The 25,848-nt window shown below is 50.5% G+C and overlaps 6 protein-coding genes across 6 annotated transcripts; 4 read left to right on the top strand and 2 right to left on the bottom strand.

The window, feature by feature from the left end:
• Positions 1-610: 610 nt before the first annotated feature.
• On the bottom strand, positions 611-2,013 carry PFICI_13297 (uncharacterized protein; the record flags this gene model as incomplete). The annotated part of the gene is made up of 2 exons (XM_007841878.1): positions 611-1,714; positions 1,777-2,013. The coding sequence occupies 2 exons, from the start codon at positions 2,011-2,013 to the stop codon at positions 611-613; spliced, it is 1,341 nt and encodes a 446-aa protein (XP_007840069.1).
• A 5,723-nt stretch (positions 2,014-7,736) lies between these two features.
• Positions 7,737-10,721, bottom strand: PFICI_13296 (uncharacterized protein; the record flags this gene model as incomplete). The annotated part of the gene is made up of 8 exons (XM_007841877.1): positions 7,737-8,179; positions 8,269-8,427; positions 8,521-8,674; positions 8,747-8,868; positions 8,938-9,219; positions 9,274-9,604; positions 9,668-9,950; positions 10,060-10,721. 8 exons carry the CDS (start codon positions 10,719-10,721, stop codon positions 7,737-7,739), a joined length of 2,436 nt encoding a protein of 811 aa, XP_007840068.1.
• A 1,179-nt stretch (positions 10,722-11,900) lies between these two features.
• On the top strand, positions 11,901-18,052 carry PFICI_13295 (uncharacterized protein; the record flags this gene model as incomplete). Its single annotated transcript, XM_007841876.1, has 15 exons — positions 11,901-12,061; positions 12,110-12,273; positions 12,327-12,626; positions 12,700-12,743; positions 12,803-13,117; positions 13,183-13,614; positions 13,680-13,814; positions 13,882-13,956; positions 14,012-14,312; positions 14,373-15,426; positions 15,491-15,911; positions 15,959-16,082; positions 16,140-16,597; positions 16,662-17,139; positions 17,223-18,052. The coding sequence occupies 15 exons, from the start codon at positions 11,901-11,903 to the stop codon at positions 18,050-18,052; spliced, it is 5,292 nt and encodes a 1,763-aa protein (XP_007840067.1).
• A 432-nt stretch (positions 18,053-18,484) lies between these two features.
• PFICI_13294 (uncharacterized protein) lies at positions 18,485-20,020 on the top strand (the record flags this gene model as incomplete). The annotated part of the gene is made up of 1 exon (XM_007841875.1): positions 18,485-20,020. One exon carries the CDS (start codon positions 18,485-18,487, stop codon positions 20,018-20,020), a length of 1,536 nt encoding a protein of 511 aa, XP_007840066.1.
• A 1,622-nt stretch (positions 20,021-21,642) lies between these two features.
• On the top strand, positions 21,643-22,305 carry PFICI_13293 (uncharacterized protein; the record flags this gene model as incomplete). The annotated part of the gene is made up of 1 exon (XM_007841874.1): positions 21,643-22,305. The coding sequence occupies one exon, from the start codon at positions 21,643-21,645 to the stop codon at positions 22,303-22,305; it is 663 nt and encodes a 220-aa protein (XP_007840065.1).
• A 1,157-nt stretch (positions 22,306-23,462) lies between these two features.
• PFICI_13292 (uncharacterized protein) lies at positions 23,463-25,773 on the top strand (the record flags this gene model as incomplete). The annotated part of the gene is made up of 3 exons (XM_007841873.1): positions 23,463-23,999; positions 24,060-25,661; positions 25,720-25,773. The coding sequence occupies 3 exons, from the start codon at positions 23,463-23,465 to the stop codon at positions 25,771-25,773; spliced, it is 2,193 nt and encodes a 730-aa protein (XP_007840064.1).
• Between the last annotated feature and the right edge of the window lie 75 nt (positions 25,774-25,848).

The raw sequence follows: 25,848 nt of genomic DNA, 5'->3' as shown, positions 1-25,848 counted from the left end.
AAGAAGAAGAAACGCTGAATGATGCGCTCGTGGATATAGGTTACGTACACCAACGAATAGCATCAAAAGCATTCTATCAGCTTCGAGTAGGATGTTTGTCATCCTTCGCAGTCCTCCCATCAACCGCTGCCTCTGCAATTATTGGGCTGTTTTCGCCCTTTCGTCTTCTCATTTGGACCTTCAGACAATGGCCATGATCGGAAGCACTATATTGCAAGTTTTGATATGGTAGCCTATACCTGTGTATCCCGCAGATTCTGGTATCCAGTCGACTCGTCTCCACGTTCAAGGCTGAACGCACGGCTTGTTCACTGTGGGTTTTAGAATCATAATTAGGTAATGTACTGGTATATATGCATTTACAATTTACATTTTGAATCGGACCGAAATCACAGGAATTATATACTAAGAATAAGACATTGATGAATTTCGCTTGCGCATGTACCAAAGTATGGAGGGTATCTTGTAGACAAAAGATATCCAAGAATAGGCAAGAATCAAACACGAACCATGTCCAAACGAAATTGAGAAAAAGAGATCCGTCCGTGTCTAGCCTTGTCCGTGCCTATGTAATAAATCATCCCCCTTTCACCAGTTCGGCGCTGCTCCCTTACAGGGAAGAGATGAAGTCCATGATGGTGGACAGCAGGCTGTCAGTCTCGCTAATGAAACCATCGACAGTGTCCGTGGTAAGGGACGAGGAAAAGTCGATCGACGAGTCCAGAACCTTGATGGAAGCAGTAGAGTCGGAGGAGCGGAAGACAGCGGCGATCTGAATGTAGTCCTCGGTGGGGCGCTCAAAGTAGTCGGAGCTGCCGAGCGAGTTGAGGAAGTGGAAGGTGGACTTGGCCTTGGTGTCACCCTGGGACAGAACCTCGAAAAGATCAGCCTCACCACAGCCATCGCTGTCCGAGTCAGTGGCCCAGCAAGAGCAGTCACCGTACTGCTGGGTGCGGGGAATCTTTCCGTTCAGGAGCCAGATAGCAGGCATGTCGGGGTTGGTGCCAGAGGTCTCGCCGCTAAGAGGCATGGTGAACTCAAACAGGAAGACCTTGTCAGCACCACCGAAGCCCTGGTAGGCGACGGAGTCGGGGCGGTAGTAGCCGCAGTCAGCGTCGTCGGCGGTACACTCGACGTCGGAGAAGATGGCGTACTCGACGTTGTCACCAACAAGGACGTTGTCAAGGACGGTCGAGGACTCGGCACCGGTGGTACCATCGGCGCTCAGGTAGGAAAGACTGTTTCCGAACTTGGTATCCCAGGTACCGGATCCAGCAACACCACCCCAGGCACCAACAAAAGTGACACCATCGGCAGTGCCATCCTCGGCATTGTAGTAGGCGATACGCTGGTAGTCACCGGTGGCAGCAGCGGCAGTCGCGGTGGAGGTGGCGCTGCTCTTGGAGGACTTGGCCTTGGTGGTCGACGTAGCAGCGCTAGTCGTGGTAGCAGAAGAAGCCGAGTCATCGGAATCCTCACCGGACCAGGTGTTGATCCAGGAAACAACCTTTCCATCAATGGTGGCGGTGACAATGTCGCCGACGGCACGGGCCTCCTCCTTCTGGGACTCGGTGTGCTTCTTGGTGTGGAGGTGCTGGTGGCCGTGACGCTTGTGGTGAGACTTGTGCTCTGCGCGCTTCTTGGTGGAAGCAGAGGCGGGCGTGTATACGGCGAACTGCTTCAGCTGAGTGGGACCACGAATGTGAACAGAGAGCTGGCGTATAAGTCAGTATATCATGTCATGAGCATGTCATTATATAATCCAGTAGGTCTGACCTCTTCGTCGAATGGGGCAATGGAGCCAGAGTAAGACTTGGACTCAAAGGTGCAGTCACCAGTGCTTGTGTCCATGTTGGAGACGGCCTTGTAAGAACCGCTGGTGTCGAGACCGGCGTAGCTGATGAGCTGGACTGCCTCACAGTACCAGTTTCCATTCTCCAGGAAGGAAGTAATGGAGCAGTCGGCGCTGACGGCAGCGGCCGAAGCCAGAGCGAGGGCGGCAGAGTACTTCATTTTGGCGAATTTGTCTGATATTCCTGAGTCTAGCACCTAGATATGATATCGTCCCCCAAACAAACAATAAGACGGGCCGGTATCGATGGATTTTTACGTGGCGGCGGACAATAGCAATGAGAAAGTAAAAAAAAGCTGGCGGCGAGCAATTAACTGCTATAGCTGAATGAATCGAATGCTGTGTTGTAAAAGAGTGGCGTGGTGAGATATCACCGAACAATGAGTGACTTCGGTTCCGGGACGAAAGGAAACCTTAGAATTGACAAAGCATTCGTAGGACAGCAAAGGAAGGGAGGAGGAAGAGGAGGAAGGGGGGGTCAAATATGAGAGAGAACCAAGTTTAGGAGATTTAATGAAAGGCCTCTGCTCGGCGGGCATGGGCATGGATTGGGGGGGGCGGAGGGTGTGTGCATGCGTGTTGCCTGTGGGTGTATTATGAAAAGACCCGATCAATTTGTTTCTCGTTCCACCGGCCCAGTGGTTCCTTCATCTTGGCATCTCGTTGGTCGAGGGGCCAGGGGGGAGAGAGAGAGAAGAGAGAAGCGTCAAGCGTCTGCTTGTTGGATAGAGTGGACACGACTTTTGCCTTGGAAAAAGGCTAGACCACAGATGGCATCTCCACAGATTGGCCCCCCCGACGAGGTTCATGGTGGTCTGTCTTGCTTGGTTTTGGTTGCTTGTGCTTGCCCCGTACCTGCATCGCGCGGCAATGAGCCAAGAGTGACTTGTGTCGCGCTGCTAAACATAGTGTGCTGGGCAAGTCACTCACACCTGAGATGGCGCCAGGGGGATCTACGGGCTATGCCCAGGATCTAGCAGGGATTAGCCAGGAACGGCGAGAGAGTTTTGTCCCTGCGTCTTTTTGGAAGGATGTGTTCACTGCTTGGATTGGGCGGATTGATTGGTGCTGGTGGTGGGAGGGAGGGGCGTGTGCGCATGTTTCTTCTTTTTCTTTTTTCTTTTTTTTGCAGGTACTTTTTTCTCAGCGTCATGTTGGACAGGATCCCAAAATTGGCATTTCACATCCGTTGCATCCAATCACACGTTGACCTGCCGGTATTCATTCCATCCAAGGGGCACGTTGGCCGCAGCAGAGAATGGCCCAGTTCTGTCAACATCTGACCGTGCATCGTATGGAATGAATGGGAGTTGTCTTTGTTTTGCCTGTGCCTATGCCCGTGATTGTTGCCCGTGCTTGGTGTACGTGTGTGTGTCTGGATCTTTCTTTCTTTCTTTCTTTCCTTCTTCCTCTCTTTGCCTACGCAATTGTCTGATGGCGGGCCACACACGCTACTAATGCGACACCCCCCAGATTCTCCGTCCGTTGTCTGACCATTAAGCCACAAGCGCTGGAAGTTCAGTGGTTCGGACGAACTTCCATTTCTTCGGCAGCAAGCTCATTAAAAGCCAAGCTTTCATGTCTCTCAGGTTGTGATCGACCAGATACATGAGCTAGTCAAGATCATCTGGGCATTTATCGCATTCAACAGCTTGACAGCGCCTCGTCGAAAAATACACATCTTATTAGTAGCACGTCAGCTCAGATTCGATTACCTGCAGCCAATCTCCCCATGTCAAAACACAACCATTATACCAACCCTCACGGCCGGCCCAGTTAACAGTGAATTGATACAGAGAAGCCATTGTTTAACATAAAGAAACAGCAGCATAACAGTAATCATGAGATGAATCCCTCTGCTCTGCGCTTGGATGTATGTATGTGTCCTTCCTTCAGGAGTCGAGAGTTGACTATTTTAGCAGGTCAAATTTAGCGCAGACCGCTGTAAAGGAACCACACCCTTCCGTTAAGTGGCGTGGCAGTGAGCGAGAGTTCAACTTGACAGCGGGGTCCCACGCCACATTTGTACCGTCGTTGGCGTCTGGGTAAAATGCGCCCGGGGGCCTGGCGCCTGCAAGCCAGCAAGCTCACAGCGCCAAATGGGCTTGGATTTGCTTGGGCTCAATCTCCAGATCATGATCCAAGACCGGTCCAATTTCTTTGGCTATGCTCCGACTGTTGTGCTTGGGTGTCTGTTGATCATCACTGTGGACTACCTCATTTTGCAGTTTGATGAAGAGAGCTCAGGCCTTCAAGACAAGTAGACAGACGACAGACGGCCCACGGAAAGTACACAATCGATAAAATGGATCATACTGAATTCCCTCACCCAGCTGCTGCGGACGCAGATGACGAATCGCGGGGTAGGAAGTATCTTATCGAACCATGCGAAACGCCCCCCAAATGCTTGGTGAGAGAGATCCAGTGCCACCATCGCGAAAATGCACCCCATTGCCAAACCTGACCGCAATTCAAACTACGGTGACACAAGCAACAACAAAAAAACCTCTCGCCTGTTTTCCGTCACGACACGTCACCGTGCTTGGAATTGCTTCATTTCTCTGCATGAGTGGCCGCTCATGTAGACCCTCGGGTTCTCTTGCTGTGATTTGCAATTGATGTGCATACGGGTACGTACGAAGAGGATTTACGGTATGTAAGCGCAAACCACATACACGAAGCCGACAGCGCATACGTTTGTGAATTGCAAACCTGCATTTTCGATTACCTCGCCGTTGACAGGAGCCAATCATGGGAAGAGAAGAGACATTTCGAATTTGGGTTGCAAATTGAGTTGGACTTGGCACCACCCAATACAGCCCGTTTGATTATTTTACTTTGGGCAATCCTCGTGGCCAAGCCGGTACCTGCATCACTTGATGCAGGGACAGCCACGCCTCAACTTAACCACGAGCAAGTCGTTTCCTCTTGCATCATTCATCTCGAAGCGCGAATCGTGCATCGATCGTAGGTGTCGGCCCTCCTGTCGAGGATAACCGCAACTATCACCGGCGCAACCGGTGATACCGGCGCAATGACCGCCGCTAGAAGATGGAGAGAATCCATCTTGGTCGTTCTGATAGGGTTCGCTGCATCCACTGCCGACCCGGCTGGAAGGGTGCATTCCACACTGAACGCCCTGTTTGGACCAAGAATGTTCGCTTCTCGACCGGGAATGTCGGGCGGTTGCTGGCAGACGGGACTGGACTGCGGCCATCCATCCCTTCCACCAGAAAAAGTCCAGTGGAAACTCTGCAGGGATTATAAGCACGTGCTCTCCCTCTCCATCGTCGTCGCTGTTGCATTTCTACGGATTACCCGTCTGCTATTGTTGTCTTGATCCGTCATCGCGTACATGCCATGCCCAATTCCCTTATAATCACAATATGATTACCTCTCAATTAAGGCGCACCATGGCATCTCTCTTTTTCCCGCTCTTAGCTTCATGTGGATCAGTCTCCTCCAAGTGCGATATTTAGCCTGTTCAGCTGTCTGGTCTCCTTGAGTCCGCCACTGAATGTCTATACCGCAGGCCACGTGTAGTCCCGCCGGGCCGCGTGTTGTCAATATCTTTTTGGGCTCGACACGGACCCTTTTCAACATCGCACACAATCTGCTTGCCCATCTGTGTCTTTTTGGTTTCTCCCGGGATTTCCAGAAGACTTCCATCAAGGGTGACGATCCGTTTGGAAAACTACGCGCCAGCGTTCGAAAAAATTGCTTTTGATATCAAACCGCCTTCAGTCGCACGTGGCATTGGGTATAAGACAACGGCAGCTGGCAGCATCTTCTAGGGTTCGCAGCTGGTGTTCTGAAGTGCTTCCTTTTGCCTATTTGTTTTGTCCGTTCATGCAAGCACTTCCGTTCCGCGTTACGGGAAACCCGCTCTGCCTCCCGCTGTCATGGACGAATTAACCTCGACAAGCCCCTGAAGGGGAAAGTAAGGCTAGCTGCGGTGTCGGTGCTGTGCATCTCTATGAAGAGAAAAAGGGCTCCAGAGCCTATAAGCTGCCGCGTAATTGCCTGTCGTCACCAACAGTAAGTTCTTAATAAGATGGTGGAGTTCAAGTGGATTGGTGGGCTGTTGGCCCCCTTTGATGGTTTATACCCAATTACTAGCTTTCTCCTACTGGAAGATACATGCCATATGAGATTTGCTGACAGGCTTGTTTGATCCGTTGATTCGCCTGTGTACGGTAACATCTTGACTCCTTTGATTCTACCTGGAAGTTGAACTTGGATAATAGCAACAACCAATACATACGACCATAGCTCTTAGAGAACTCGGCATCCCGTCCGCTCTGCCCTAGATAAACTGAGAAGCGCCGGATTAGTACTCAGATCGGTGACGGCTGGGGAATCCCCGGTGTTGTATGTATTTGTTTTGTTTTTGGTTTTTCTTTTTTTGCACTTCAAATATCTGTTATTAAATCTGGAATTAAAGTTATTATATTAAAAGTCGTCGCGGGGGCGGGGGGTCTTTACGGCCTGGAAAGGGAGACGGGAAGGCAGAAATAAAGACTAATGCTTCGTGATATTTCAAGGTAAAGAACTTTATAGCTGTGACGGTCCACGCCAAGTGGTCCGTGCTGGCCAGCCTGGCTGCACGGGCCACGGGCCCGTCCCCCACCGGCTTATCCGTAGCTATTGATAAAACTATTCCGTAGCCGAGGAGTACCTTAAAGCTCCTCGTCTTTAGATCAATACTAAACCATAGGGTATACATGGCAAAGCCCATTCTTGTCCGTTGGTGCCGTAACAATAGCTATATAAGCGCATATATTCATAATATTATAATTTGCGCCTTATAATAAGATTCAAACGGTGAAAACCTAGGGCAGGTTTGTATTTTTGATTAAATCCTGAATAAAGCCTAAAAAGGTGAATGATTTAATGTTTATATAAAAACAAAATGATAATTATAATAATAATACTTATAAACCCGCAAAACCATCACATATTTAAAAGTCTTATAAGCTAATGGAATCTGAACAACATCACTAATCCCGACCTACACCTAATTGCTACTCGGTTTTCTTGAATAAACACAGCATTATTCGAAGGACGATAATCTTTCGGCAGAAATACTTTCCGTCTCGCCCTTATATTGGATATTTTCCATGTTGGAGTCCACGCTCCAAGGAGACCAATGGGGCCATTGCTCTGTCATCTGTGCTATCAACATAGAGGACTCGGATTCTCCGACGGGCTTTGGACCACCTCCGTCAGAATCCATGTCTCATTGACATGGTCAGCGCTGCTAATTTGCAGCGACATAAAGGGACGATCATGGTGCGTGGTACTGCACACACTGGTTTCCAAGTTCCACATGCACAGTCTGCCGTCGAAAGCCGAGGCTACAACGTACTCTCCATTGGGCGTGAAGTTTACGCTGGGAATCCTCGCTGCTAGAAACTCGAATTTTCTTTTGGGTTCACAGTCAGAAATATTGTCTGATTCTGTACTGTTGGCGGTTTGATCCCAGGTGTAAACCGTTCCGTCATCCCCTGCCGATGCCAGGAGATCGCTATTGGGTGAGAATGCGACGCAGAGAATATAGTCGTTGTGACCATCGGATACTTGGAGCAGTAAATACGATGTGGGCTGGCTGTCGTTCTCCGAGATCTTTGCGTCAAGATCCCAGACTTTGACGCAGGGCACCCGGTAAAAGGGTCATAATCTGAATGGTAGAAGCCATTCAGATTATTCAGGATCTTATACGTGGTGACCGGCGGCCATCGCCGTCACAAGGCATCGCCTACGTGTGGTATCGGTAACAACTCCGGAAGGGCCGAAACGATTGCTGCGCTTGTAAAGCAAATGTCTAGGCCGAGGAAAATATCTGAGACTATCTAATACATATGTCAAAGTTACTTGTCATAGCCTAAGCGACAACCGCAACACAATACCAATATCCGCTCCAGAAAGAGCCGCCACAATTCTCGCCGTTGCTTCCCAATACGCTGTTCCAAGCATACAAATTCGCATACGTCACCCCATTGCGGTCCGCAAACGCCGTGCACCAGTCGCCCGATTGGGCTTGTGCATACGCACTGCAAGATGCAATTGCATTACCAGCCTGATTGGGGTCGGGCGCAGCCACGGGCCCGGCGGTTGTAGTGGTCGCCGGCGCACTGGCTACTGTAGAAGTCGTCGCGGGGGTGACGGTGACGGCTGGGGAAGACGACGAGCTGCTGACGCCCACGCAATAGGCATACCCTCCCCAGAAGCCACTTACACAGTCCTCAGAAACCGCGGGGTTCCACTCTCTGAACTGTTCAAAGGTGATGCTGTATGTCGACGTTATGACAGAGCAGGTATCACCGCCTGTGCGTATTAGAACCAGTACCGATAGGCAAGTAGAAGACGCGATCAAGAAACACAGAGACAGGGGCATGTTGAGCTGGTTTACATACTTTCGACAAGATGCCACTTGTTACATTCTGCCGGTTGGCCGTCCTGGACTGGACCAGGCGCTGTCGGTGAGCTGGTCGGCTCTGAGGTCGAAGTCGTGGACGTCACAGCAGTGGCTGTCGGGGCTACCCAATCATTGGTACGGACGCAGTAGTGGTAGCCTTTCGCGAGATACAAGTTAATAAACTGTTCACGGCAGCCCGTTGACCAAAGTCACACAGAATTAATGAGGAGCAAGATCGAAATCAACATACCAGCCCACATGCCGGAACAGTCAGACCCCACACTAGGGTTCATAGCATAGAAGTCGGCTATAGTCAACTCCCATTGCGCTAGTATGTCCGAACACGTTGGATATCCATCATTTCGCACATCTGCCGTGATGGAACAGTTCGTCGTCATGCCTTCCTATTGACCGTTTCAGCACTCATGATTATTGCATGCCCAAGAGATTGACTATCTGGTCAAGGGAATTCTTACCCGAGCTGGAAAGGCTGAATCTTCGTCGGTACTGGTGCCTGTCTTCTCGCCATCGTAGTACTTGGCGCAATATCTCACACCGGTTTCAAAGGAGCAAGCGTCATCCGATACGTTTCCGAGTGCTATTGAACGTCTGTCAGTGACGAGGCCGGGTCAATCATGATGATGCCAACAGAATCAAGTTAACTTACATGGGTTCCAAACCTGCAGGTCTTCCAAGGTAACGCCGATGACGGCAGCCATAAGAGCGCAGTGAGAGGTGAAGTAGGTCGAGGTAAGATTTTGTTGCCACTCGTCGCCATTGCTGTACTGCGAGCAGTCCTTGCGAGACCCTGTAGCCAAAGGAAACGGCGTGCGCACGGGGCTTGGATATGTAAACGAGGCATCTGGCAGTGTAGTTGCACTGTCTTCAATTGTCCCCGTCATGGTAAGCGTGGGTGCTGCATATCCAGGCTTGCCACTATAAGTATTGACTGTGTTGTAGAGTCAGTCTCGATACCACTCCCAGCTGGTCGAATACGACTTACTATCTCCCACGGGTCGCACGCAGTAGGACTCTTCAGCGTACAGGTTGGTGCAGTTCTCGTTGATGGCCGAATTCAAGAATACAAAGTCCACAAGTGAGATGCCATACTTCATCACGATGAGATTACAGTAATCACCAAGTTGCGCCTCATACCAAGTCCCGCAGTATGTGTTTGAGCCCGACGCAGCGTTGGTCGGAAGAGGAGCAGCTGTAGTTGGGATGGAGGGTGCGATCGTGGTCTCGCTTGGTGCAACGTATGGTGTGCCTGGCTTGCTAACACAAATCTGGTCTCCGATCATCTGGTCCAAGTTGTAGCACCCTGCGTTGATGGACTTGAGGCAGCATTAGTCAGCAACAGTCTCATTACTTCAATGACTGACTCTGGGGTTATGTACCGGGTTCCATGCTCGAAGCTGAGAGTCGGTGATGCCGTGTTGGCGCACGATACTCTTGCAGGTATCTGACTCTAGCACTGTGTAGACATCGCAGGTATTCACTAGACAGAGCTCCCCCTCGGTAGGAAAGTCGTGACAGAAAGCCACCAGAGAATTGTCGATTATGAGCCACTCCGTACCAATACCCTGGGAAAGGGATATCGAATGACAATCGTCACTAGGCTGAATGGTGTAAACCGATCCTGCACATGTTGGTGTAGCAGTGGGAACAGTACTTGTAGGTCTGCACGCTATTTAGCTTGATTCATGACGAATCAGGGATACTGGTGTACCGATCCTTGAACACCATGCTAGAGACATCAAGAGAAGAATATCAGGAAGCGGGAACTTACGTGAGAAGACTGTTGGCGGTGGTTGTCAAGGTAGTACTGGCAATACCACAGCTGGACGCTTTACTCTCGTAAGCAGATTGCGACTGCAGCACAGGCCCCTCATAATAGGGCGATTCGGCTTTGAACCGAAGGTTCGCAAGGAGGCAAGAATCGCACGGATCCGTCGTGTCATGGATTCCAAAATCACCGCCGGCAGGTAAACCACCCGGCACTTCACTTGCCTGTGGGTCAGCCGCGGCTGCGTACGCAGCGGCAACGTTATTGCAAAAGCGGCCGCCATCTGAGAGACAGGTCAAGTTGTAGGAGTATCTTATCAACTCACTAAACAGGGCAACGGGAAGTGTCTCGCCGTTATCATCTTCCCACACATCTCCGGCGCAGCTAGACAGCACAGATGCATGGAATGAGGACAGCGCCGAAGAGCACGACTCGTCACAGATGACTTGAAGAGCAGAGAGAGGATAGTACTTCCCGGCGCTCAAGTCTGCGACACTGGATCTGCACGCCGTGTCCGCTGTGAGTGCCGCGAGACAGGCACTGCTGACGCCTGCGGGAACGGCCTCGGTATCCAAGAACTGTCCTGCAAGCACGACTCTAGATAGAGCGGCCAGCAAAAAAAGATGACAGGCCGTCCTGTGGCTAGAGCTAAGGAATGAAAGCATGGTGACAGGAGGTAAATTGAGCGACAGATGATGCCGGAAAGTTGAACCCAGAGGGGGAGGATCGTGTCAACGTGCTAGACTGGGCTTCACATCGCTTATATGAGAACACCATAGAAATACCAAAATCGGATTGTCCGTGTCAGCCAGGCAGCGATGAATGGGCTGTGCTAAGCGATCAGCTCGACAGCATTGTAGCTGTTAGAGACTCGAATAACATGTCATGTTGGAATGGCATTGCTGTATCAGTACATGGCTGGCATGTCCGGATTCCGGCGCTAAATGAAGATTATCGAAACATGCGTCGAACAATTTCCGTTTTCCCCCGTGTCGCCTGGCACTATACTCACCTCGCAGGCGGTATTATCATGATTTTGCACCCGTCCCTTCACGAAATACTGTTTTGCATGATATGATAATTGACTTGGCGGTGGAGAATGTGCTCACAAGGCTCGGTCGAACAAATCCTTTGAATATAACAAATTTCAAGGGTATTTCTAATTTGAGTCGCAGAACCATGTAAACCATAACTATAGCATTACAGAGCGCGATTGAATTGGTCAAGAGGCTGCGCGAAAAACTATGAGCTATTGGGTCCTTTTCGATTTTGTCGGGCCAAGACGGGCCAAGGCTTCTTGGCCACCTTTGCTGGGTCTGGGACCTGCATTCATAACTGTGCCGCTCTGCATTTATCAGGGCTTTGGCAATCGCAGCGTTCAGCCTTTCCTTGGCTGCATGATAGCCAGACATGTGAAGCGAATGGTTACCTAGGTATCATTCGCCTCCCGTCTAGCACAGCGGCTGTCCTCATTGGTGCATTTGCTCCGGATCTACGGACATGAGAGGAACTCTAGCACAATTGTCTATAGTCTTGGCTATGCGGGCTTGTGGCTAAGTATTATCTGCGTCTTAGACTCTTTTAAAGTTGTTCAGGAGAGCCTTGGGAATTCCCTCAAGTGCTGAGAGGTACTGGGAAGATATCTGTATATGCGCTTTGCATACACGTAGTTGCCGGGGTACTCCGTCTACGCACAAATGATGATGGAAGCTGCTCTATGCTTGAGCTGCTGTTGAATTCCATACTTAAACGGCTCCTGCGGCTCGCTTCCTGTCTCTGAATGTCTTGTCTAGTGTTTACTGCTCCTAGGCTCTTCTGCCGAACTTGTTTACATAGCTCCTATCATGAAGGGCGTCCAATCACTCTCAGTGGTCCGAGTTGACCGCGTCATTCTCTTCCTGCTCTTTCAATTATGGGCGATTACCGTGTCATGTCGTCCCCACTCTCATTCGCACTCCTGGATTCATGAAGATGTTGCAAGAACATGTCGCAATGAAGCTTACAAGTACGTACACATCTCAAACGGAGACCGAACCTATCACTGATGTCTCAGTCCTTTTGATTACTCTGTCAAGCCAAAGCATGACCCCAACGTTCCTTTATGCGCTTTGCAACCTCCCCAAGTAGCCGCAATTCAAACTCGTGATATACTCCTTGGCCGCCAAGTTACTCAACAGCAGGACTATTCATGTGGCCCTGACAAGCCATGTGGCAATGGTACATATCACCCCACGAGATACAAAAGTCTACCTGCTCACATAGATGAATAGGTGCGTGCTGTCCCAAGGAGACTGGGTGGTGCAACTACGGCCCAGAGGCCTGCGGTACTGATGGAATCTCGCCAAATGAGGTCTGTTGGAGCAACTGTGACGCAAAGGCCGAGTGTGGCCGTTATGCGGATCCCCCAAACAAAGAGTGCCCCCTCAACGTCTGCTGTTCACCTTGGGGCTTCTGTGGTATGACCGAGGACTTCTGTGTAATCACAGACGATGAGGAGACATCATGCCAGAGTAATTGCGAGCAGCCGGAATCCGGCTCGTCCGGCAGTGACATTCGACAGCGAGTCGTTGGTAAGTTCTGGAACATATGATGCTTCTTTGTCCTCGGACGAACGAGAAAGCTAACGCAAGATCTCCACAACAGGTTACTATGAAGCCTGGGTACATGAGAGATCGTGTAATGGAATGGTAAGTAGACAACATTCGTCGAGTCTCACTAGTTCAAAATGATGGCTAATTGTGTCTAGTCAATCTCTCAAATCCCTGTCGGTGCCTTGACGCATTTGATGTTTTCGTTTGCATATATCACACCAGATGACTTTCAAATCGTCCCAATGGATGATCTCGATCCTTCCCTCTTCCGGGAGATGACTGCCATGAAGCAAGATAACAAGGCTCTGAAGGTCATGGTCGCTCTCGGAGGTTGGACTTTCAATGACCCTGGGCCAACACAAACTGTCTTTCACGACGTATCTTCCACAAAGGAGAATCGAGCCAAGTTCATTGGCAATCTATTGAGTTTCATGCGTCAATATGCATTCGATGGTGTCGATTTCGATTGGGTAAGTTAAAAAGAATCTCTCATACCGCTCACAGTCGTGTTCGCGCTGATACATTGTGTGCGTAGGAATACCCCGGTGCGGACGATCGTGGAGGCCAAGAAGGAGATGGGGAGAATTTCACTCTACTTCTTGAGGAGCTCAAGCAGGCTATAAGCGAACAGCCGCTGGAATATGTCGTTTCATTCACCACGCCTACAAGTTACTGGTATCTTCGCCATTTCGATATCAAAGGTAGCACCGACGCTGTCGACTTTGTAAACGTCATGAGCTACGATCTTCATGGTGTCTGGGATGCGGATAATCCAATTGGTTCAAACGTCCTTGCTCACAGCAATCTTACTGAGATAAAATTGGCATTGGACCTTTACTGGCGCAATGACATTCCGCCGGAGAAGCTGAACTTGGGGTTTGGATTCTATGGACGTTCTTTTACTCTGTCAGATCCCGCATGCTACAAGCCTGGCTGTGCATTTTCTGGAGGTGCTGCACCCGGCCCCGTAGGTTACCAGATGCACGACTTCCAAGACCTGCGTAAAACATGCTAACGGGGACTGGGAGAAAGTGTACGAAGAACTCGGGCACCCTCGCATACCGAGAGATTGTCGACATCATCAAAGACAATGACCTCAAGCCATACTACGAGAAGGAGCACCAGATCAAGTACATTGTATGGAATCAAGACCAATGGGTCAGCTATGTAAGTCGTCCAAGTCATTGAAGCGTTTGTCTTTATAACTCGAAAATATTGCTGACACCAATCCCAGGATGATCCCGAGACGATTGCGGCCAAGATCGAATTTGCCAATAATCTAGGGCTCGGTGGTTTACTTATCTGGTCGGTGTGTACAAAGCCCTTTATCCTGCTATTGTGATTAAGCTTAACATTATGATTAGGTGGACCAAGACACTGATGATCTAGAAGCACTCAGCGCCGTTGTGGGCCCAGACATCAGTGCCCTGGCCCTCCATAACAAGAGGGCCGAGGACGCATCGTTTTGGCAAGACATGGGCGCCCAGGATTGCTATGTCACCGGGTGTGGTGGCGACTGCAAGACCGGCTTCAAGGAAATCACCAACCAACCTTGCGGCGATGCCACATGGCTTTTCCGGCACTCGACTGAGGACAACAGCAAGCTTTGCTGTCCTCTTTCTGCATCTCCAGATCCTGATGATTGTCAATGGCAAGATATCCCCTGTAGAAACTGCCCCCCGCGAGCCTCGACTAACAAACTCTTCCCAATTAGGCGAAGTGAAGCTCCCGAATGCAATGGCCGCTGTGAGCCTGGCGAGGTCGGCTTGCAGTTGAACAAGTGGGGCGATGGGGCCTATTGTGAAAACGGAAACAAGATGTATTGCTGCAAAACGGCGAGCGAACGTGAGAACAAGTGCTATTTCGCAGCCGAAGGTAAGAAGTGCAACAGTGGTGAAGGTCCTCTAACGTGGAGCGGAAAGTTCACCAAAGACTATGATGCTCTGGAAGACATTTACGATTTAAAAGGCGATGCCCTCATGAGCGCACTGGAAGACTACGATATATCGGACGTCTCGCTCTACTGCTGCCCACAAGAAGATCTTGATAGGTGGGACAACTGCGAATGGAAGGGCAGCCCTGACGGTGGAAACTGCTACGATGGCCACTGCAACCTCAACACTCAGGTTGAGGTGACTTGGGCCGGATCCGGTGGAGGCCGGAGCTGTGGCGGTATCGACCCGGGAAGGATCAGAGTCTTCTGCTGTGACCCTCCCAACGGCGAGACCTTGTTCCTACCGGTGGCCTTGGAGAACTTATTCCCGGAACCCCCGACTGGAGAGGACGTGAAAACGGACTTCGATTTGAACATTGACAACACGTGGGGGGACGGAACTGCCGACAACGAATCAGAAGATGACGCAAATGCAGCATCTTTCCAGTTTTACGTCCTGGCCAGCCCGTCTGAGATCCAAACTTCCCTCGACAAGCGAGACGGTTCACACTGGGAATTGTTCAACTGCAACGACGGGCTCAGTGATGGAGAGCAGACTGTACAGATGGTGTGCACGAAGGATTCCGAAGACAGCAACTGCCACGACATATACAAGGGTAACGGTGTGCATGGGACTATCATTCAGATGCCTCAAGGACAGGGCTGTGGCCCTGGAAAATATGCTGTTGCCAAAAGTCTTGAAGTTTCTCAGAACCAGACTTTGCCACGACATCTTGCCAAAAGAAAGCTAGGTTCCAAGGCGACCGTGTACGACCTAACATTCAACTATGACTTTACCATAGTTCCCAGAGAATTCGGCGATACTCAGATGCGTATCGACTTTTCGTGAGTAACCACTCTGCGTGGTAGCTTGATCCACGTATCCGTCTTTTTGCTCACAAACTCTTAGCAACCAGGAGGGTTACTGGAACACGATCGTGGCGGCTCCATCTTCGAAGAAAAATAAACGTACTCTTGCCGACGTCAATGGAAATCATAGACGCTGGCTAGAAGAAGAGTGGCGCGACGATTTCCACTACGGTGCACTTAGTCAGGAGGATTTGCACAAGCGATGGTTTGGCGACGACGCACTTGCATGGCTGAAACAACTCCTGAACATTGATGTCAAGATTGAGAAGAAGCATGACTATGAAGAGGAAATGTCAGTCATCATCCTCCAAGAGGAGTGGGAGTGCGGCAATTTCAAGGCCAAGGTCGATGCCGTTGCAACGGCTGGCATTCAGATGTCTACCTCTTTCGGCATAACGATCATTACCACCCTTGGCCCAGACATGGACCTCAGCAAGTCATACATTCATTTCAACAACGAGGTAAGTAACGAGTGGATCGGCAAAATACCACTGCTAACAATTCCCAGGGCAACATTGAGTCCGTCTTCACACTGGATGCACTGATGAAGATGGACTGGGATTCAGATGTCTTCACCATTGCTCCTATACCGATCCCCGGGGGTACTTGGACCATATACGGAATTGCTACTCGTAAGTCACCAGTCGCTTCCAAGGCCGTTCCGCAGATGCTGATATGAACAACACAAGTCGGGCCACGCTTCGACTTGAACGCGCGTTTCCGAGCTGGAGTCTCTCTTCAGGGCCGCATCGAAGCCAAGGCAGAGATGGCAAATTGGCGCATCCGTCAAACCTACCCGCAGATGGATGATTACGAGCCCGAAGAAGAGGATGATGTCAATCGTCAATTCCCCAGCGACGGCATCGCAAGTCCGAGCTTCGACGCTTCAGTCACTGCTGAAGGGTACGCCGAGGCCCACATCCTGCCTACGCTTGCCTTCGGCATCAAATTTGACAAGCAATGGGGTATTGACGATGCCGATGTTGAGCTCGTCGCCGATCTGTACGGTAGGGTCAGAGCAAAGTCAGATCTCGTGGGTGGAGACTGCTTGTTCGGCTACAAGGTAGAGGCCGGAGTCAAGCTGATAGCCGATGCACATGTTCCCGATATCTTCCAATGGCACCCTAGTCCATTTGAATTTGGCGCTGTGAGTTTTCTCTTTCCATCACCTCAAGGTTCTGGTGCGGAAAGCCGTGCTGACTCGTTGATAGCTGGATAAACGAATAATTCCCAGCAGTGGTGACAGTGAGTGGGAGTGTCTGACCGCTTCCTCGGCGCGCAGGGCCTTGCCAGCTCCCAACGCTACATTACCCTCTCACTCCATCATTGGCACGGGCTTGAGGAAGCGACTGGTTCCGTACGGTCCGGTCCTGACCCTGCCCAAAGCAGAGCAGCTTTGTCCGATCAAGGGAGGGTCTACCGAGCCTGGCGAATGCTCTGAGATCTACGCAGTCGACTCGTTTTACAATGTAGAGAGTGAGGATTTTGATTACCTACAGCCGTCGTCCATCACGAAAAGAGATGCAACGGACCTGAGTACTGCCTTGTACGAGCGAGGATTCCTTGAACGCCGCGCCAAAGGCAAGGATGTGAAGATCTGCAACACTCACAGCATTCACGTCAAGGCCTGGGATACTAGCGGTGCCTTCAATGTCTGGGATAACGGTGACTGGAGCGACTGCAACGACTGTAAGTTGAAATACCCTCCAACAAAGGTAGTGTGAAGATGGTGTGAAGAACATAGAGTGCTGATGGAGGACAACTGCGTGAAGACTCGTTCGGGAACCAAGGAAGCAGAAAGCAGCAGGTCCCAAGACCTCCGGGCAAGAAGTCTGCATACGACCGCTACGTTGTGGAACACGTCTTGGAAGCCCAGCTCCTCACGCTGTTCTTGAAGGAAGGGTACACCAGTGTGTGCAGCGATATGGGCGAGAGCGGCTCTGGTTGGTACCAAACCAATGTTGGGCTGGACCCCGTCGTCGCCGGCGCAAACCCGCGCTCCCCCTGGCAGTACATCGCAGACGCCTTTCCTTACAAAGCAGCGACGGATAATGGAAAAGCTTATCCAGCAAACCACGAGGACGAGTTTGTCTATGTCCTCGAGCCGATCAACATTGTCAAGGAATTCGCTTTCAAGAATAACGAGGCACTTCCTGGGAGTGGCGACATGGCCAAAGCTGTAGCCTCGGAACAAACGGTCGACAATGCCATCCGCACAATGAAGAACATCCTTCTGACTTACAAGTACATGACGGATCCCACAATCCAGGCCACACTTGTCACTCAGGCCCAGCGTGTCGCCGACCGGATGTCTGAAGTGGAAGATATCCTGGCGAACAACGCAGCATTCACGTCGGAGATCCAGGGTCTCGGCACTCTCTGGCTCACATTTGTCAAGGGTCGTACGGAGCTGGCCGCAAGCAAATTGGTCACGTTCCTCACCAACTGGATGCCAAAGATAGAGAGAGTGCTGGACGGGACGGATCCGGCGCAAGACGCCCAGAATCCAGGGCGGGCCACGCGTAGAGAGAAGATTAGCAAATTGAAGGAGGCAGTCGAGGGAAGAGGCCGGTGGACAAACCCACTGGGGTACGCTTGGTAGACATCTAGATAAGAAAGTTGGGGACATGACAAAATTGAATACCTACGCCCAAAGACACATAGATACAGCGGTTGCATTATTGGGAAGTGCATCGTGTACTCTATGTACATGGGGTGCGCCATGCCCAGAGTTTGCCAAGAAAAACACGCCTGTTGTTGGCTGGGTTACGTACAAGACGAGACTGACACTGGCACGGTCTAGACTTTGGCCAAGTCCAGCTTGCAGAATACATAAATAGATACCTATCGACACCCACATCTTGTTCATCTCTTTGACCACCCACCCACTAATTTCATGCTTGCGCATCAGAAAGAGGCAACATCCGACCATACTCGACTGGGTGGCCTGGCTGCTCATACCTCTGTGAGTTGTGTCGTGATACTTCCCTTCACCCTTTTAAGAGATGCTGTACTGATCCGATTCTCAGAAAAAATGGCAACTTCGGACACGCTCGATTTTGTCTCCTCCGTGGGCGTAGGAAGGATGTCCACGGTAGCTCAAAGTCGCATTGATTCGAGGACCTTCTCTGCCGTCCGCACAAACAGCAGTGCCGAGTCTCTGAGACAGTTTGAGGAAGCGTTTGCTCGCACCGATCTGCGGGGCCTAGTCAGGCGAATTGACTTTGATGTGATCCTTCCGCCCGTCAGCGAGAAACGCCTCGAGAACAAGTTTCAAAGCAGCCTGGAGGCTAAAGCCAATTCCACGGCCTTTTCGCGCGCCGTACTGGACCTCTTTGCTCGTTTATCCTCGTGGGACGCGAAGGGCATTGCCTTGAGGGTGACCGCCACATCGCCTTCTGATGACGAGACAATGCGCGCCACAGGTCGCAGCATTTCTGTAAGACCACGCCGAAACGACTTTCGATACATTGGCGCCGATCTTGCCGCGATCCCAGAAACAGGTCTCCCCAAGGTCTACAGCGTGTCGTCCCTTGACATGGAGAAGCTAGACTGTAATTCCGGTAACCCTTCTGGCAGGAGGTTACATCCGGACCTCCTCCAAGTCATGATGCTCTCTTTGCCTATGCTGGAGAGCGCCAAATGGGAGTTCTTTATGCCACCGCGTTCGAGAGGCCAGCGGCGACAGGAATTCCGTACGGCTCTGGCCGCTGCGCTCGATCGTTCCTCATTCTCCAGTCTGCAGAGTCTTTGCATTACTCTCCATGACGTCGACCCACGCAATGAGAATGCCGAGTTGGAGAGCTTTGTCGGCGATACGGGAGTCGATGACTTGAGCGCCGCCGTCCAGGGGATATGCAACAGCCCAACCCTGACGACGTTACGGCTGTGTGGCAAATGGAGCTTGTCGAGCACAGCATTTGAAAGAGGATTCGGCCCATCGGTCTCATCTGTCTATATCGATTTCTCTTCCATCTCTCCCTCCGGTAACTGGTTATTTGACAGTATTCCTCACCTCGCCGATGAGGACGAAACTTGCGACGATTACAACGACAACGACAGTGATGATGATGAAGCGTCGACTGGGGGCGACCTCTACGACTTCAACTCTGCAGACTCGGACGAGATGGATAATCTCGACTCAGAAGCTGAAGATAGGGCCAATTCCTTCCTGCCGGCGCAGGAGACTCGCGGGAGACCAAATGCCGACAATTTCCTGCCTCTCTTTGTCTCCGTGACCACAGCGGCCGCGAAATCATTCAATTCCCTCGCGCACCTAGAGGCTCACCTGATGGGAGGGGTGTCTCAGGTGCACCTCGGCTACTTTGGCTGCAGAGGTGGTCAAGGAAGGGAAACAGCTGAGTTCTCAGTCGACTGGCCTCACCCGTGGATACGAAAACGCCACCCTGGAGAGGAGCTGGACAAGCCAACTTGGTATCTGGCTACATGGGGCGCAGTTGATCCTGACGACTGGAAGATTCCACGGGCCCTGAGAGCGGCCATGGAGAGTTGCCCAACAGAGGTTTCTATCATGACGCATTCAAACATCAAAGCGTTGGAGTTTGAATAAAGAGCAACGAAAGCGGCTGTACATTGTAGTTTCCGTTCTGTTGCGGGCGGGTCAGCTCTGCAACGTTTAGGCCATCATCCAAACGAGTTCAATGAGTATGAATGGTAGGGGCCGATGCTATGTGGCAAGTTCTTGTTTATAGAACATGCTGTGATGGCTCGCTATCCTGATGGATATGAGATGGACATGAGGCTCTAGTGTGGACACGCCTTGATGGGTGTATTTGACTCGTACATGGGATGGTTTAAAGGCGGCCTTTGCTCTAGGTTTCGCTACAGCTGTGCTCTGCGACAGTCGGCCTTTTTTTTTTTTTTTTCCCCCAGAGCAGAGGCACCTGACTCATTCAATAGGCAAATACTTTCGCCTATATATGGTAGCAATCTTGCTTGACATGTCTGGAATCATCGGGCCGTGATTTTATACAATCAAAGATTACTTGTGCTTTCATCAACTCAATCCCCCGCGACTCGTCCATAAAAGACGCAGCAGGAAAGACCGCCCTTCGAACAACCCGTAGTATATTGCATCAGCGCGACATGTTCAAGAGATCTAATTGCAGACATTGGTAGGGCAATAGCAGTGAGTGTCGTTGTTCTGGCTTGGCTTGCCGGTGTAGCTGTGATACAAGGAGTATGTGAATACATGATGGCCAACGTAGGGGCAATTGAGAATTGAGAAATGCGATGGTAGCTGGAGATAACAGGATCAGATGGTATTTCATTTGATGCTGTACTTATATATAAATTACTCATGCTAAATTAACCGTTATGTATTGTAGGTATTAGAGAATTCGGCATCCCGTCCGCGCTGCCTTACCTAAGCTAGAGAGTTGTCCGTCGTATACGGCTGATTTCCGGCGCGGAGGAGGAAATCATTTGCCGATATTGAAGCTCTCGCCTAAGCCAATATTTGAAGGGAAAGATATGATCGGGAGAGCATAGAAAGATGTCAAGGTAGATCTAACTGTTCTACAAAAGAGAGGTGCTGGAGAGCGAACTTTATACCTGAGCAGGTGATCTGCGGTGGGTACTGACTATATAGGTACGTTAGTGCAGTAGAAGCTTTCCCTTGTTAGTGATTGGTACTACATAATAAGCCAAAGCCATAGTGCGGGAGTGTGTAGTATAAGATGGAAGGTACATGGTTAACAATAATGGAAGTCCAAGCCAATATTATTCATTAGCAGTGCCAGAACGGATAGAAAATCATTCAAGTGGCGGACCGAAAAGCGTAACTCCCGAGGTCTTGTCCGGGGTCCCTGATGCACCCCCACCAGGCCCACTACCTTAATGTAACACTGGAGGCAAGTAACGCAGTAAATAAGTTATTGTTATCTCCCGGCAGCGTGGCATAAAAGCATATTCTGCTTCTCAGTCTCTCTTTTTTTTTTTTTTACCCTTTTATTTTGCCTTTCACTTCTCACACCTGCCACTGTGCTATTGACGATGCGACACACGAGACAAGTTTTGGGTCGAGCCTCCAACCTTCGCAGCATTGTGACCCGGTCCATCGGAGTAGTGCCAGGTCCATTTCGAGGGATGAGCCCCCGTGGCTCATATCAAGCACCTCTCCGTCTACAACATGTCCGACCATTCTCAGATCAATTGCCCCCCGTGCCCCCCATGCCCGTGCCCCCCATGCCCCGCATGTTAGAAGATGAACCAGATGGACGAGGCATCGAGCATGATCTTCGCTATAATCAGCACGACAAGTGGGGCTGGGTCATCTACCGCACGGCATACGGCGACGACGCGGCATGGGAACGATTCAAGCAGTTCGTGGTGGACAACTCCCACCAATGGATCGTGGCGTCGAGCGTTCCCGGGATCGCGCGGAATCTCGAGTGGACCTTTGTGAGCGATCAGGAGGCCCTCGACGGCGCATCTACAGCGCAGCTTCGCGCCCGGTTCCGAAGCTGGGCTGAGGAGGCGATCAGGACGGAAAACCCGCGGGCGACTGAGGACAGTCTTTCTGGGGTATGGCCAATTCAACGCTACTCGTATTTCATTGCGGTCAACGAGGAGGCGCTGCGGTGCGTGGCGGATGTGAAACATCCACGCGACTGGCAGCTGGTTTGGGTCAAGTTCGTGAAAGCGGATTGGGAGTCCGACCCGGACGAGGACGACGGAAGTTACGAGTTGGTTGACGGCACCACAGAGGAGGACGTTGGATGGATGCTGATTATGTCACACACCATTGGAGCCGACTTCTACGATAGCCTGGGGGATGATGGGATGCATTGGTACACTTACTACACTCGCCCGCCAGACGTCTGCTGTCCCTGACATGCCAGACCCCAAAAGCAGCTTTATCAATTCCGGATAGCCGCTTTAAAAAAAAAAAAAAAAAAAAAAAGACCTCTTACAGGGCGAATTAACGAACAGCCTGGCTTGGTTTATATCCCTCAACCAATTCCTCGGCCGCTTTATGGTCACCTTGGTGGCATACAAGAAAAAACGCCAAATAGGCATCGTCGGTAGGTATTAAACCCGAAGTTACTCCATAATCTGGCCAAGGTAAGGTTCGTGGCAAGCGCGGCTCATCTTTACCATCGTCGTAATCGCCTGACATGGGTTACCTCACAGCCTCACGTTGTCCGAGATCCTGCTTACACTGGCGTTCAGCGTGGACAACTTCTGTGCATGTGATCTGCTCCCGCAAGGCTGCGAGGCATGCTTCTCTATCCATTACAGCGCTGCTTTAGGCAACCCAAGATGTGCATGTGATAGCGATGAAAGTCTTATGCCTCTTGCTCTGAGGGCAACAATTATGCTGTCAGCTTTATGACTACGTATTCGATTGGCACTGCGGTGAGATAAGTCGCTCCAATCGATATCATTCGGCTGTGGCAGGATGGGCAGCATCTGTGGATTGATGGCTCACAGCCAGCTAGCCCCCAAATGTCATTTTGTCGTTATGCAGCAGTGCAACAACATTGCCCACTACAGGAATCCAGAATCTACTTGAAAACTCGGTAGCACGACTTGGAACACGAGAACGATTCCAAAGACCGCCTTTTATCTTCGGATTTCAAATAGCTTAAACCTTTGGGGCAAAAGCAGGGACGGAATCTCGGTCAGGGGAGCCGTGAAAGCGTCGGTAGTAAAACAGGCAAAGAAAAGAATACCAGGCGCCAGCCCTTTACGAGCATCTCCGAGGCTGTGTATTAACCAGCATGCAAGAGCGGGCAATGGTCTCGAAGGGATTGACGCTGCCGTTTTTGCTTTTGTTTCTGATTCCTGGACTACCCCGCCCCATCATAATGTGACCCAACTTATTATTATTACCTCGCTACCGACCCGAATAGCCTTATCATCAGCATGGAAAATTCTCTCTGTTGAGGATGACGAGAGCATGAAACAATTCTACAGCTTCATAGCTCCCGCTTCCATATCCCCTTTGTTTAAACTTCCACACTCAAGACATCTACCATCTGAAAGTCATGGCGCTCTTATATGCCTACCAGGGTCTACCTGCGCAGCAATGCATTCGCCTCCTGCGCCTCCTCCCCAGTTTGGATGCCGCCAAACCACTCGAGGGTCATTTGTTTGAGTACTCCCTCTGGGACATGTACGACCAAATGGTCCCGTACGATGCTTTATCGTACGTATGGGGTGACCCGAATGCAAGCCATTCTATCCAAATAGACGGGCTCGCTTTTCCGATCACTGCCAGTCTCAATACGGCGCTATCATATTTGAGACATTCGAGGCGCGAAAGGATTATTTGGGTAGACGCCCTGTGTATAGATCAGAATAATGAGAGAGAAAAGGAACACCAGATCTCACTCATGTACCAAATCTACGCGTGTTCTAGTTGCGTTGTTGTCTGGCTTGGTGAAGAGAGAGACGGGAGCGATCAAGCAATCAAAGAGCTGTACTCACTTGGAACAGCGGCGCCCACTAATGGGGTGCTCAAGAATACAGCTTCAGACTACGTTATGAGATTGTTCCAAAGAGCCTGGTTTCGCCGTATATGGGTAAGATGACACACAAATCAGCCTTTAGTCCTCGATTCGGTGCTGATCGATCTTGATTAGGTTCTTCAAGAGGTCGGGGCAGCTCGACGAATTCAAATCCAATGCGGCAACTCCCAAATGGATGGGTGTGCTTTTGCAATTGCCATAAATCTTTTGCACCAATTGCCTGAAACTACTGACGGAAATGAAACATTGCAAAACACGATTCGCTCTATTGCTTATCTTATCAAGGGCTCGATCTTCAGACTCCCTTACAAAGGACCTGGTGCTGCGGCCGAAGGGGTTTGCACTTTCGGAGAGCTGGTGGACATGTTTCATGACAGGCAGGCAACTATTCCCCATGACAAAATCTTTGCGTTGCTTAATATGAGCTCGAATGACATGAGCAAATCTGGGCTATTGCCAGATTATACAATTCCGATTGGGGAGTTATTCCAACGACTGGTCCGATGCATCATCTCCCCCACGCTGACGGTCCATTCTCAGAATCATCAACAAGTCGCCGTGGTCAAATCTCGTGGTTACATTCTTGGAACTATCGACAAGGTCATGGGTGACATACTTGAGAACAATACGCAGCGAGTCTCTGTCAAATGGAACTACGACGTTATCAAATGGCTGGAAGGGGTTTCATCATGGGACATAGAGACTGGCATACCTTGGACTATCCGTGCATCCACAACACCCATCCGGAAAACTGATCTCGTCTGCCTTCTTGATGGTGCTTTAGCGCCTACCATCATAAGACACCATCACGATTTTGCGGTGATTATCATCGCAGCTGCTCCGTTTCCATTCAACACAGAATTCTCTGAAACAATCAAGATCAGCATGAGCGGTTGGTCACAAACTTCCTTTCCCGAACATGAATTCCTTCTTATTTGGGATTGGAATTACTCGCCAGCTGCGTATTCCCATTGGGAGACCTGCGCAGTTTGGGCCCGAGCTCACAATTGGGTCTTTCCAAAGTCGATGGCTGTTACGAATGAAGATCTCTACGGCACATCGGCCCAGCACTGGGCCTCTGCTCTCATATGTCTAGATGGACATGGAATGTATCGCGCCGCAGAGAGCTTTAGAGGGACATTCCGTATCATGAAAGAAATACTTGGACAATGCGGGTCAGATGCAACACTTGAAAGTCATTTCCAAGCCTTACTCCTACGAGATCATCCGCTGAGCACGGATGAGTTCCTATCTATTCTATTATACCACGCTGTGGAGAGTCGCTGCGAGTGCTTGGCGGATCTTCTCGTTGGGCAAGAGCGATTTGATCTTTATGATCAATCGGTAGGACAACGATCGATCTTAGCTTTAGCTTCTGAAGCCGGCTTCTTGAAAGTTGTCACGTGGCTCATTGAGAAAGAACAGCGCTGTACCTTCCCCCGACCAAATCATATTATGCACCACAAGGATTCACCCGAGGCTCAGATGCACATTGCGCGCTGTGTGGTGGAAGCAGCAGGAGCTGGCCATCTTGCTATCGTCCACCAACTTCTCCAGAAAAATACGCGCGACATGGAGTCGGGAATCATCAGAGAAGCAGAAATAAGTCTACTGTACACAAGTGCACTCTTTGCGGCGTCTAAAGCAGGTCATGTTGCCGTTATCAAGCGGATATTACAAGAAGGCAGGTACATCGACGAAGCTCTAGCACTGCCGGTGAGAAACATTGTAGAGGATGCTCACGATGTCATGTCGTTTTTGCGACCAAAAATAGGAATTGGCTTCTGGCAAGATCACAGCACTCGTGGAAGAACAGCACTTCAAATAGCTTCCGAAGCTGGCCATCTGACTGTTGCAAGCCTTCTGCTAAAGAAGAACGCCGAAGTTAACGCACTTCCAGCTC

Source organism: Pestalotiopsis fici (genome assembly GCF_000516985.1).
Source record: "Pestalotiopsis fici W106-1 unplaced genomic scaffold PFICI_Scf_11, whole genome shotgun sequence".
Lineage (NCBI taxonomy): Eukaryota > Fungi > Ascomycota > Sordariomycetes > Amphisphaeriales > Sporocadaceae > Pestalotiopsis > Pestalotiopsis fici.
Note: the sequence above shows the minus strand (reverse complement) of the source record. Positions and strands in the feature narration are given on the sequence as shown.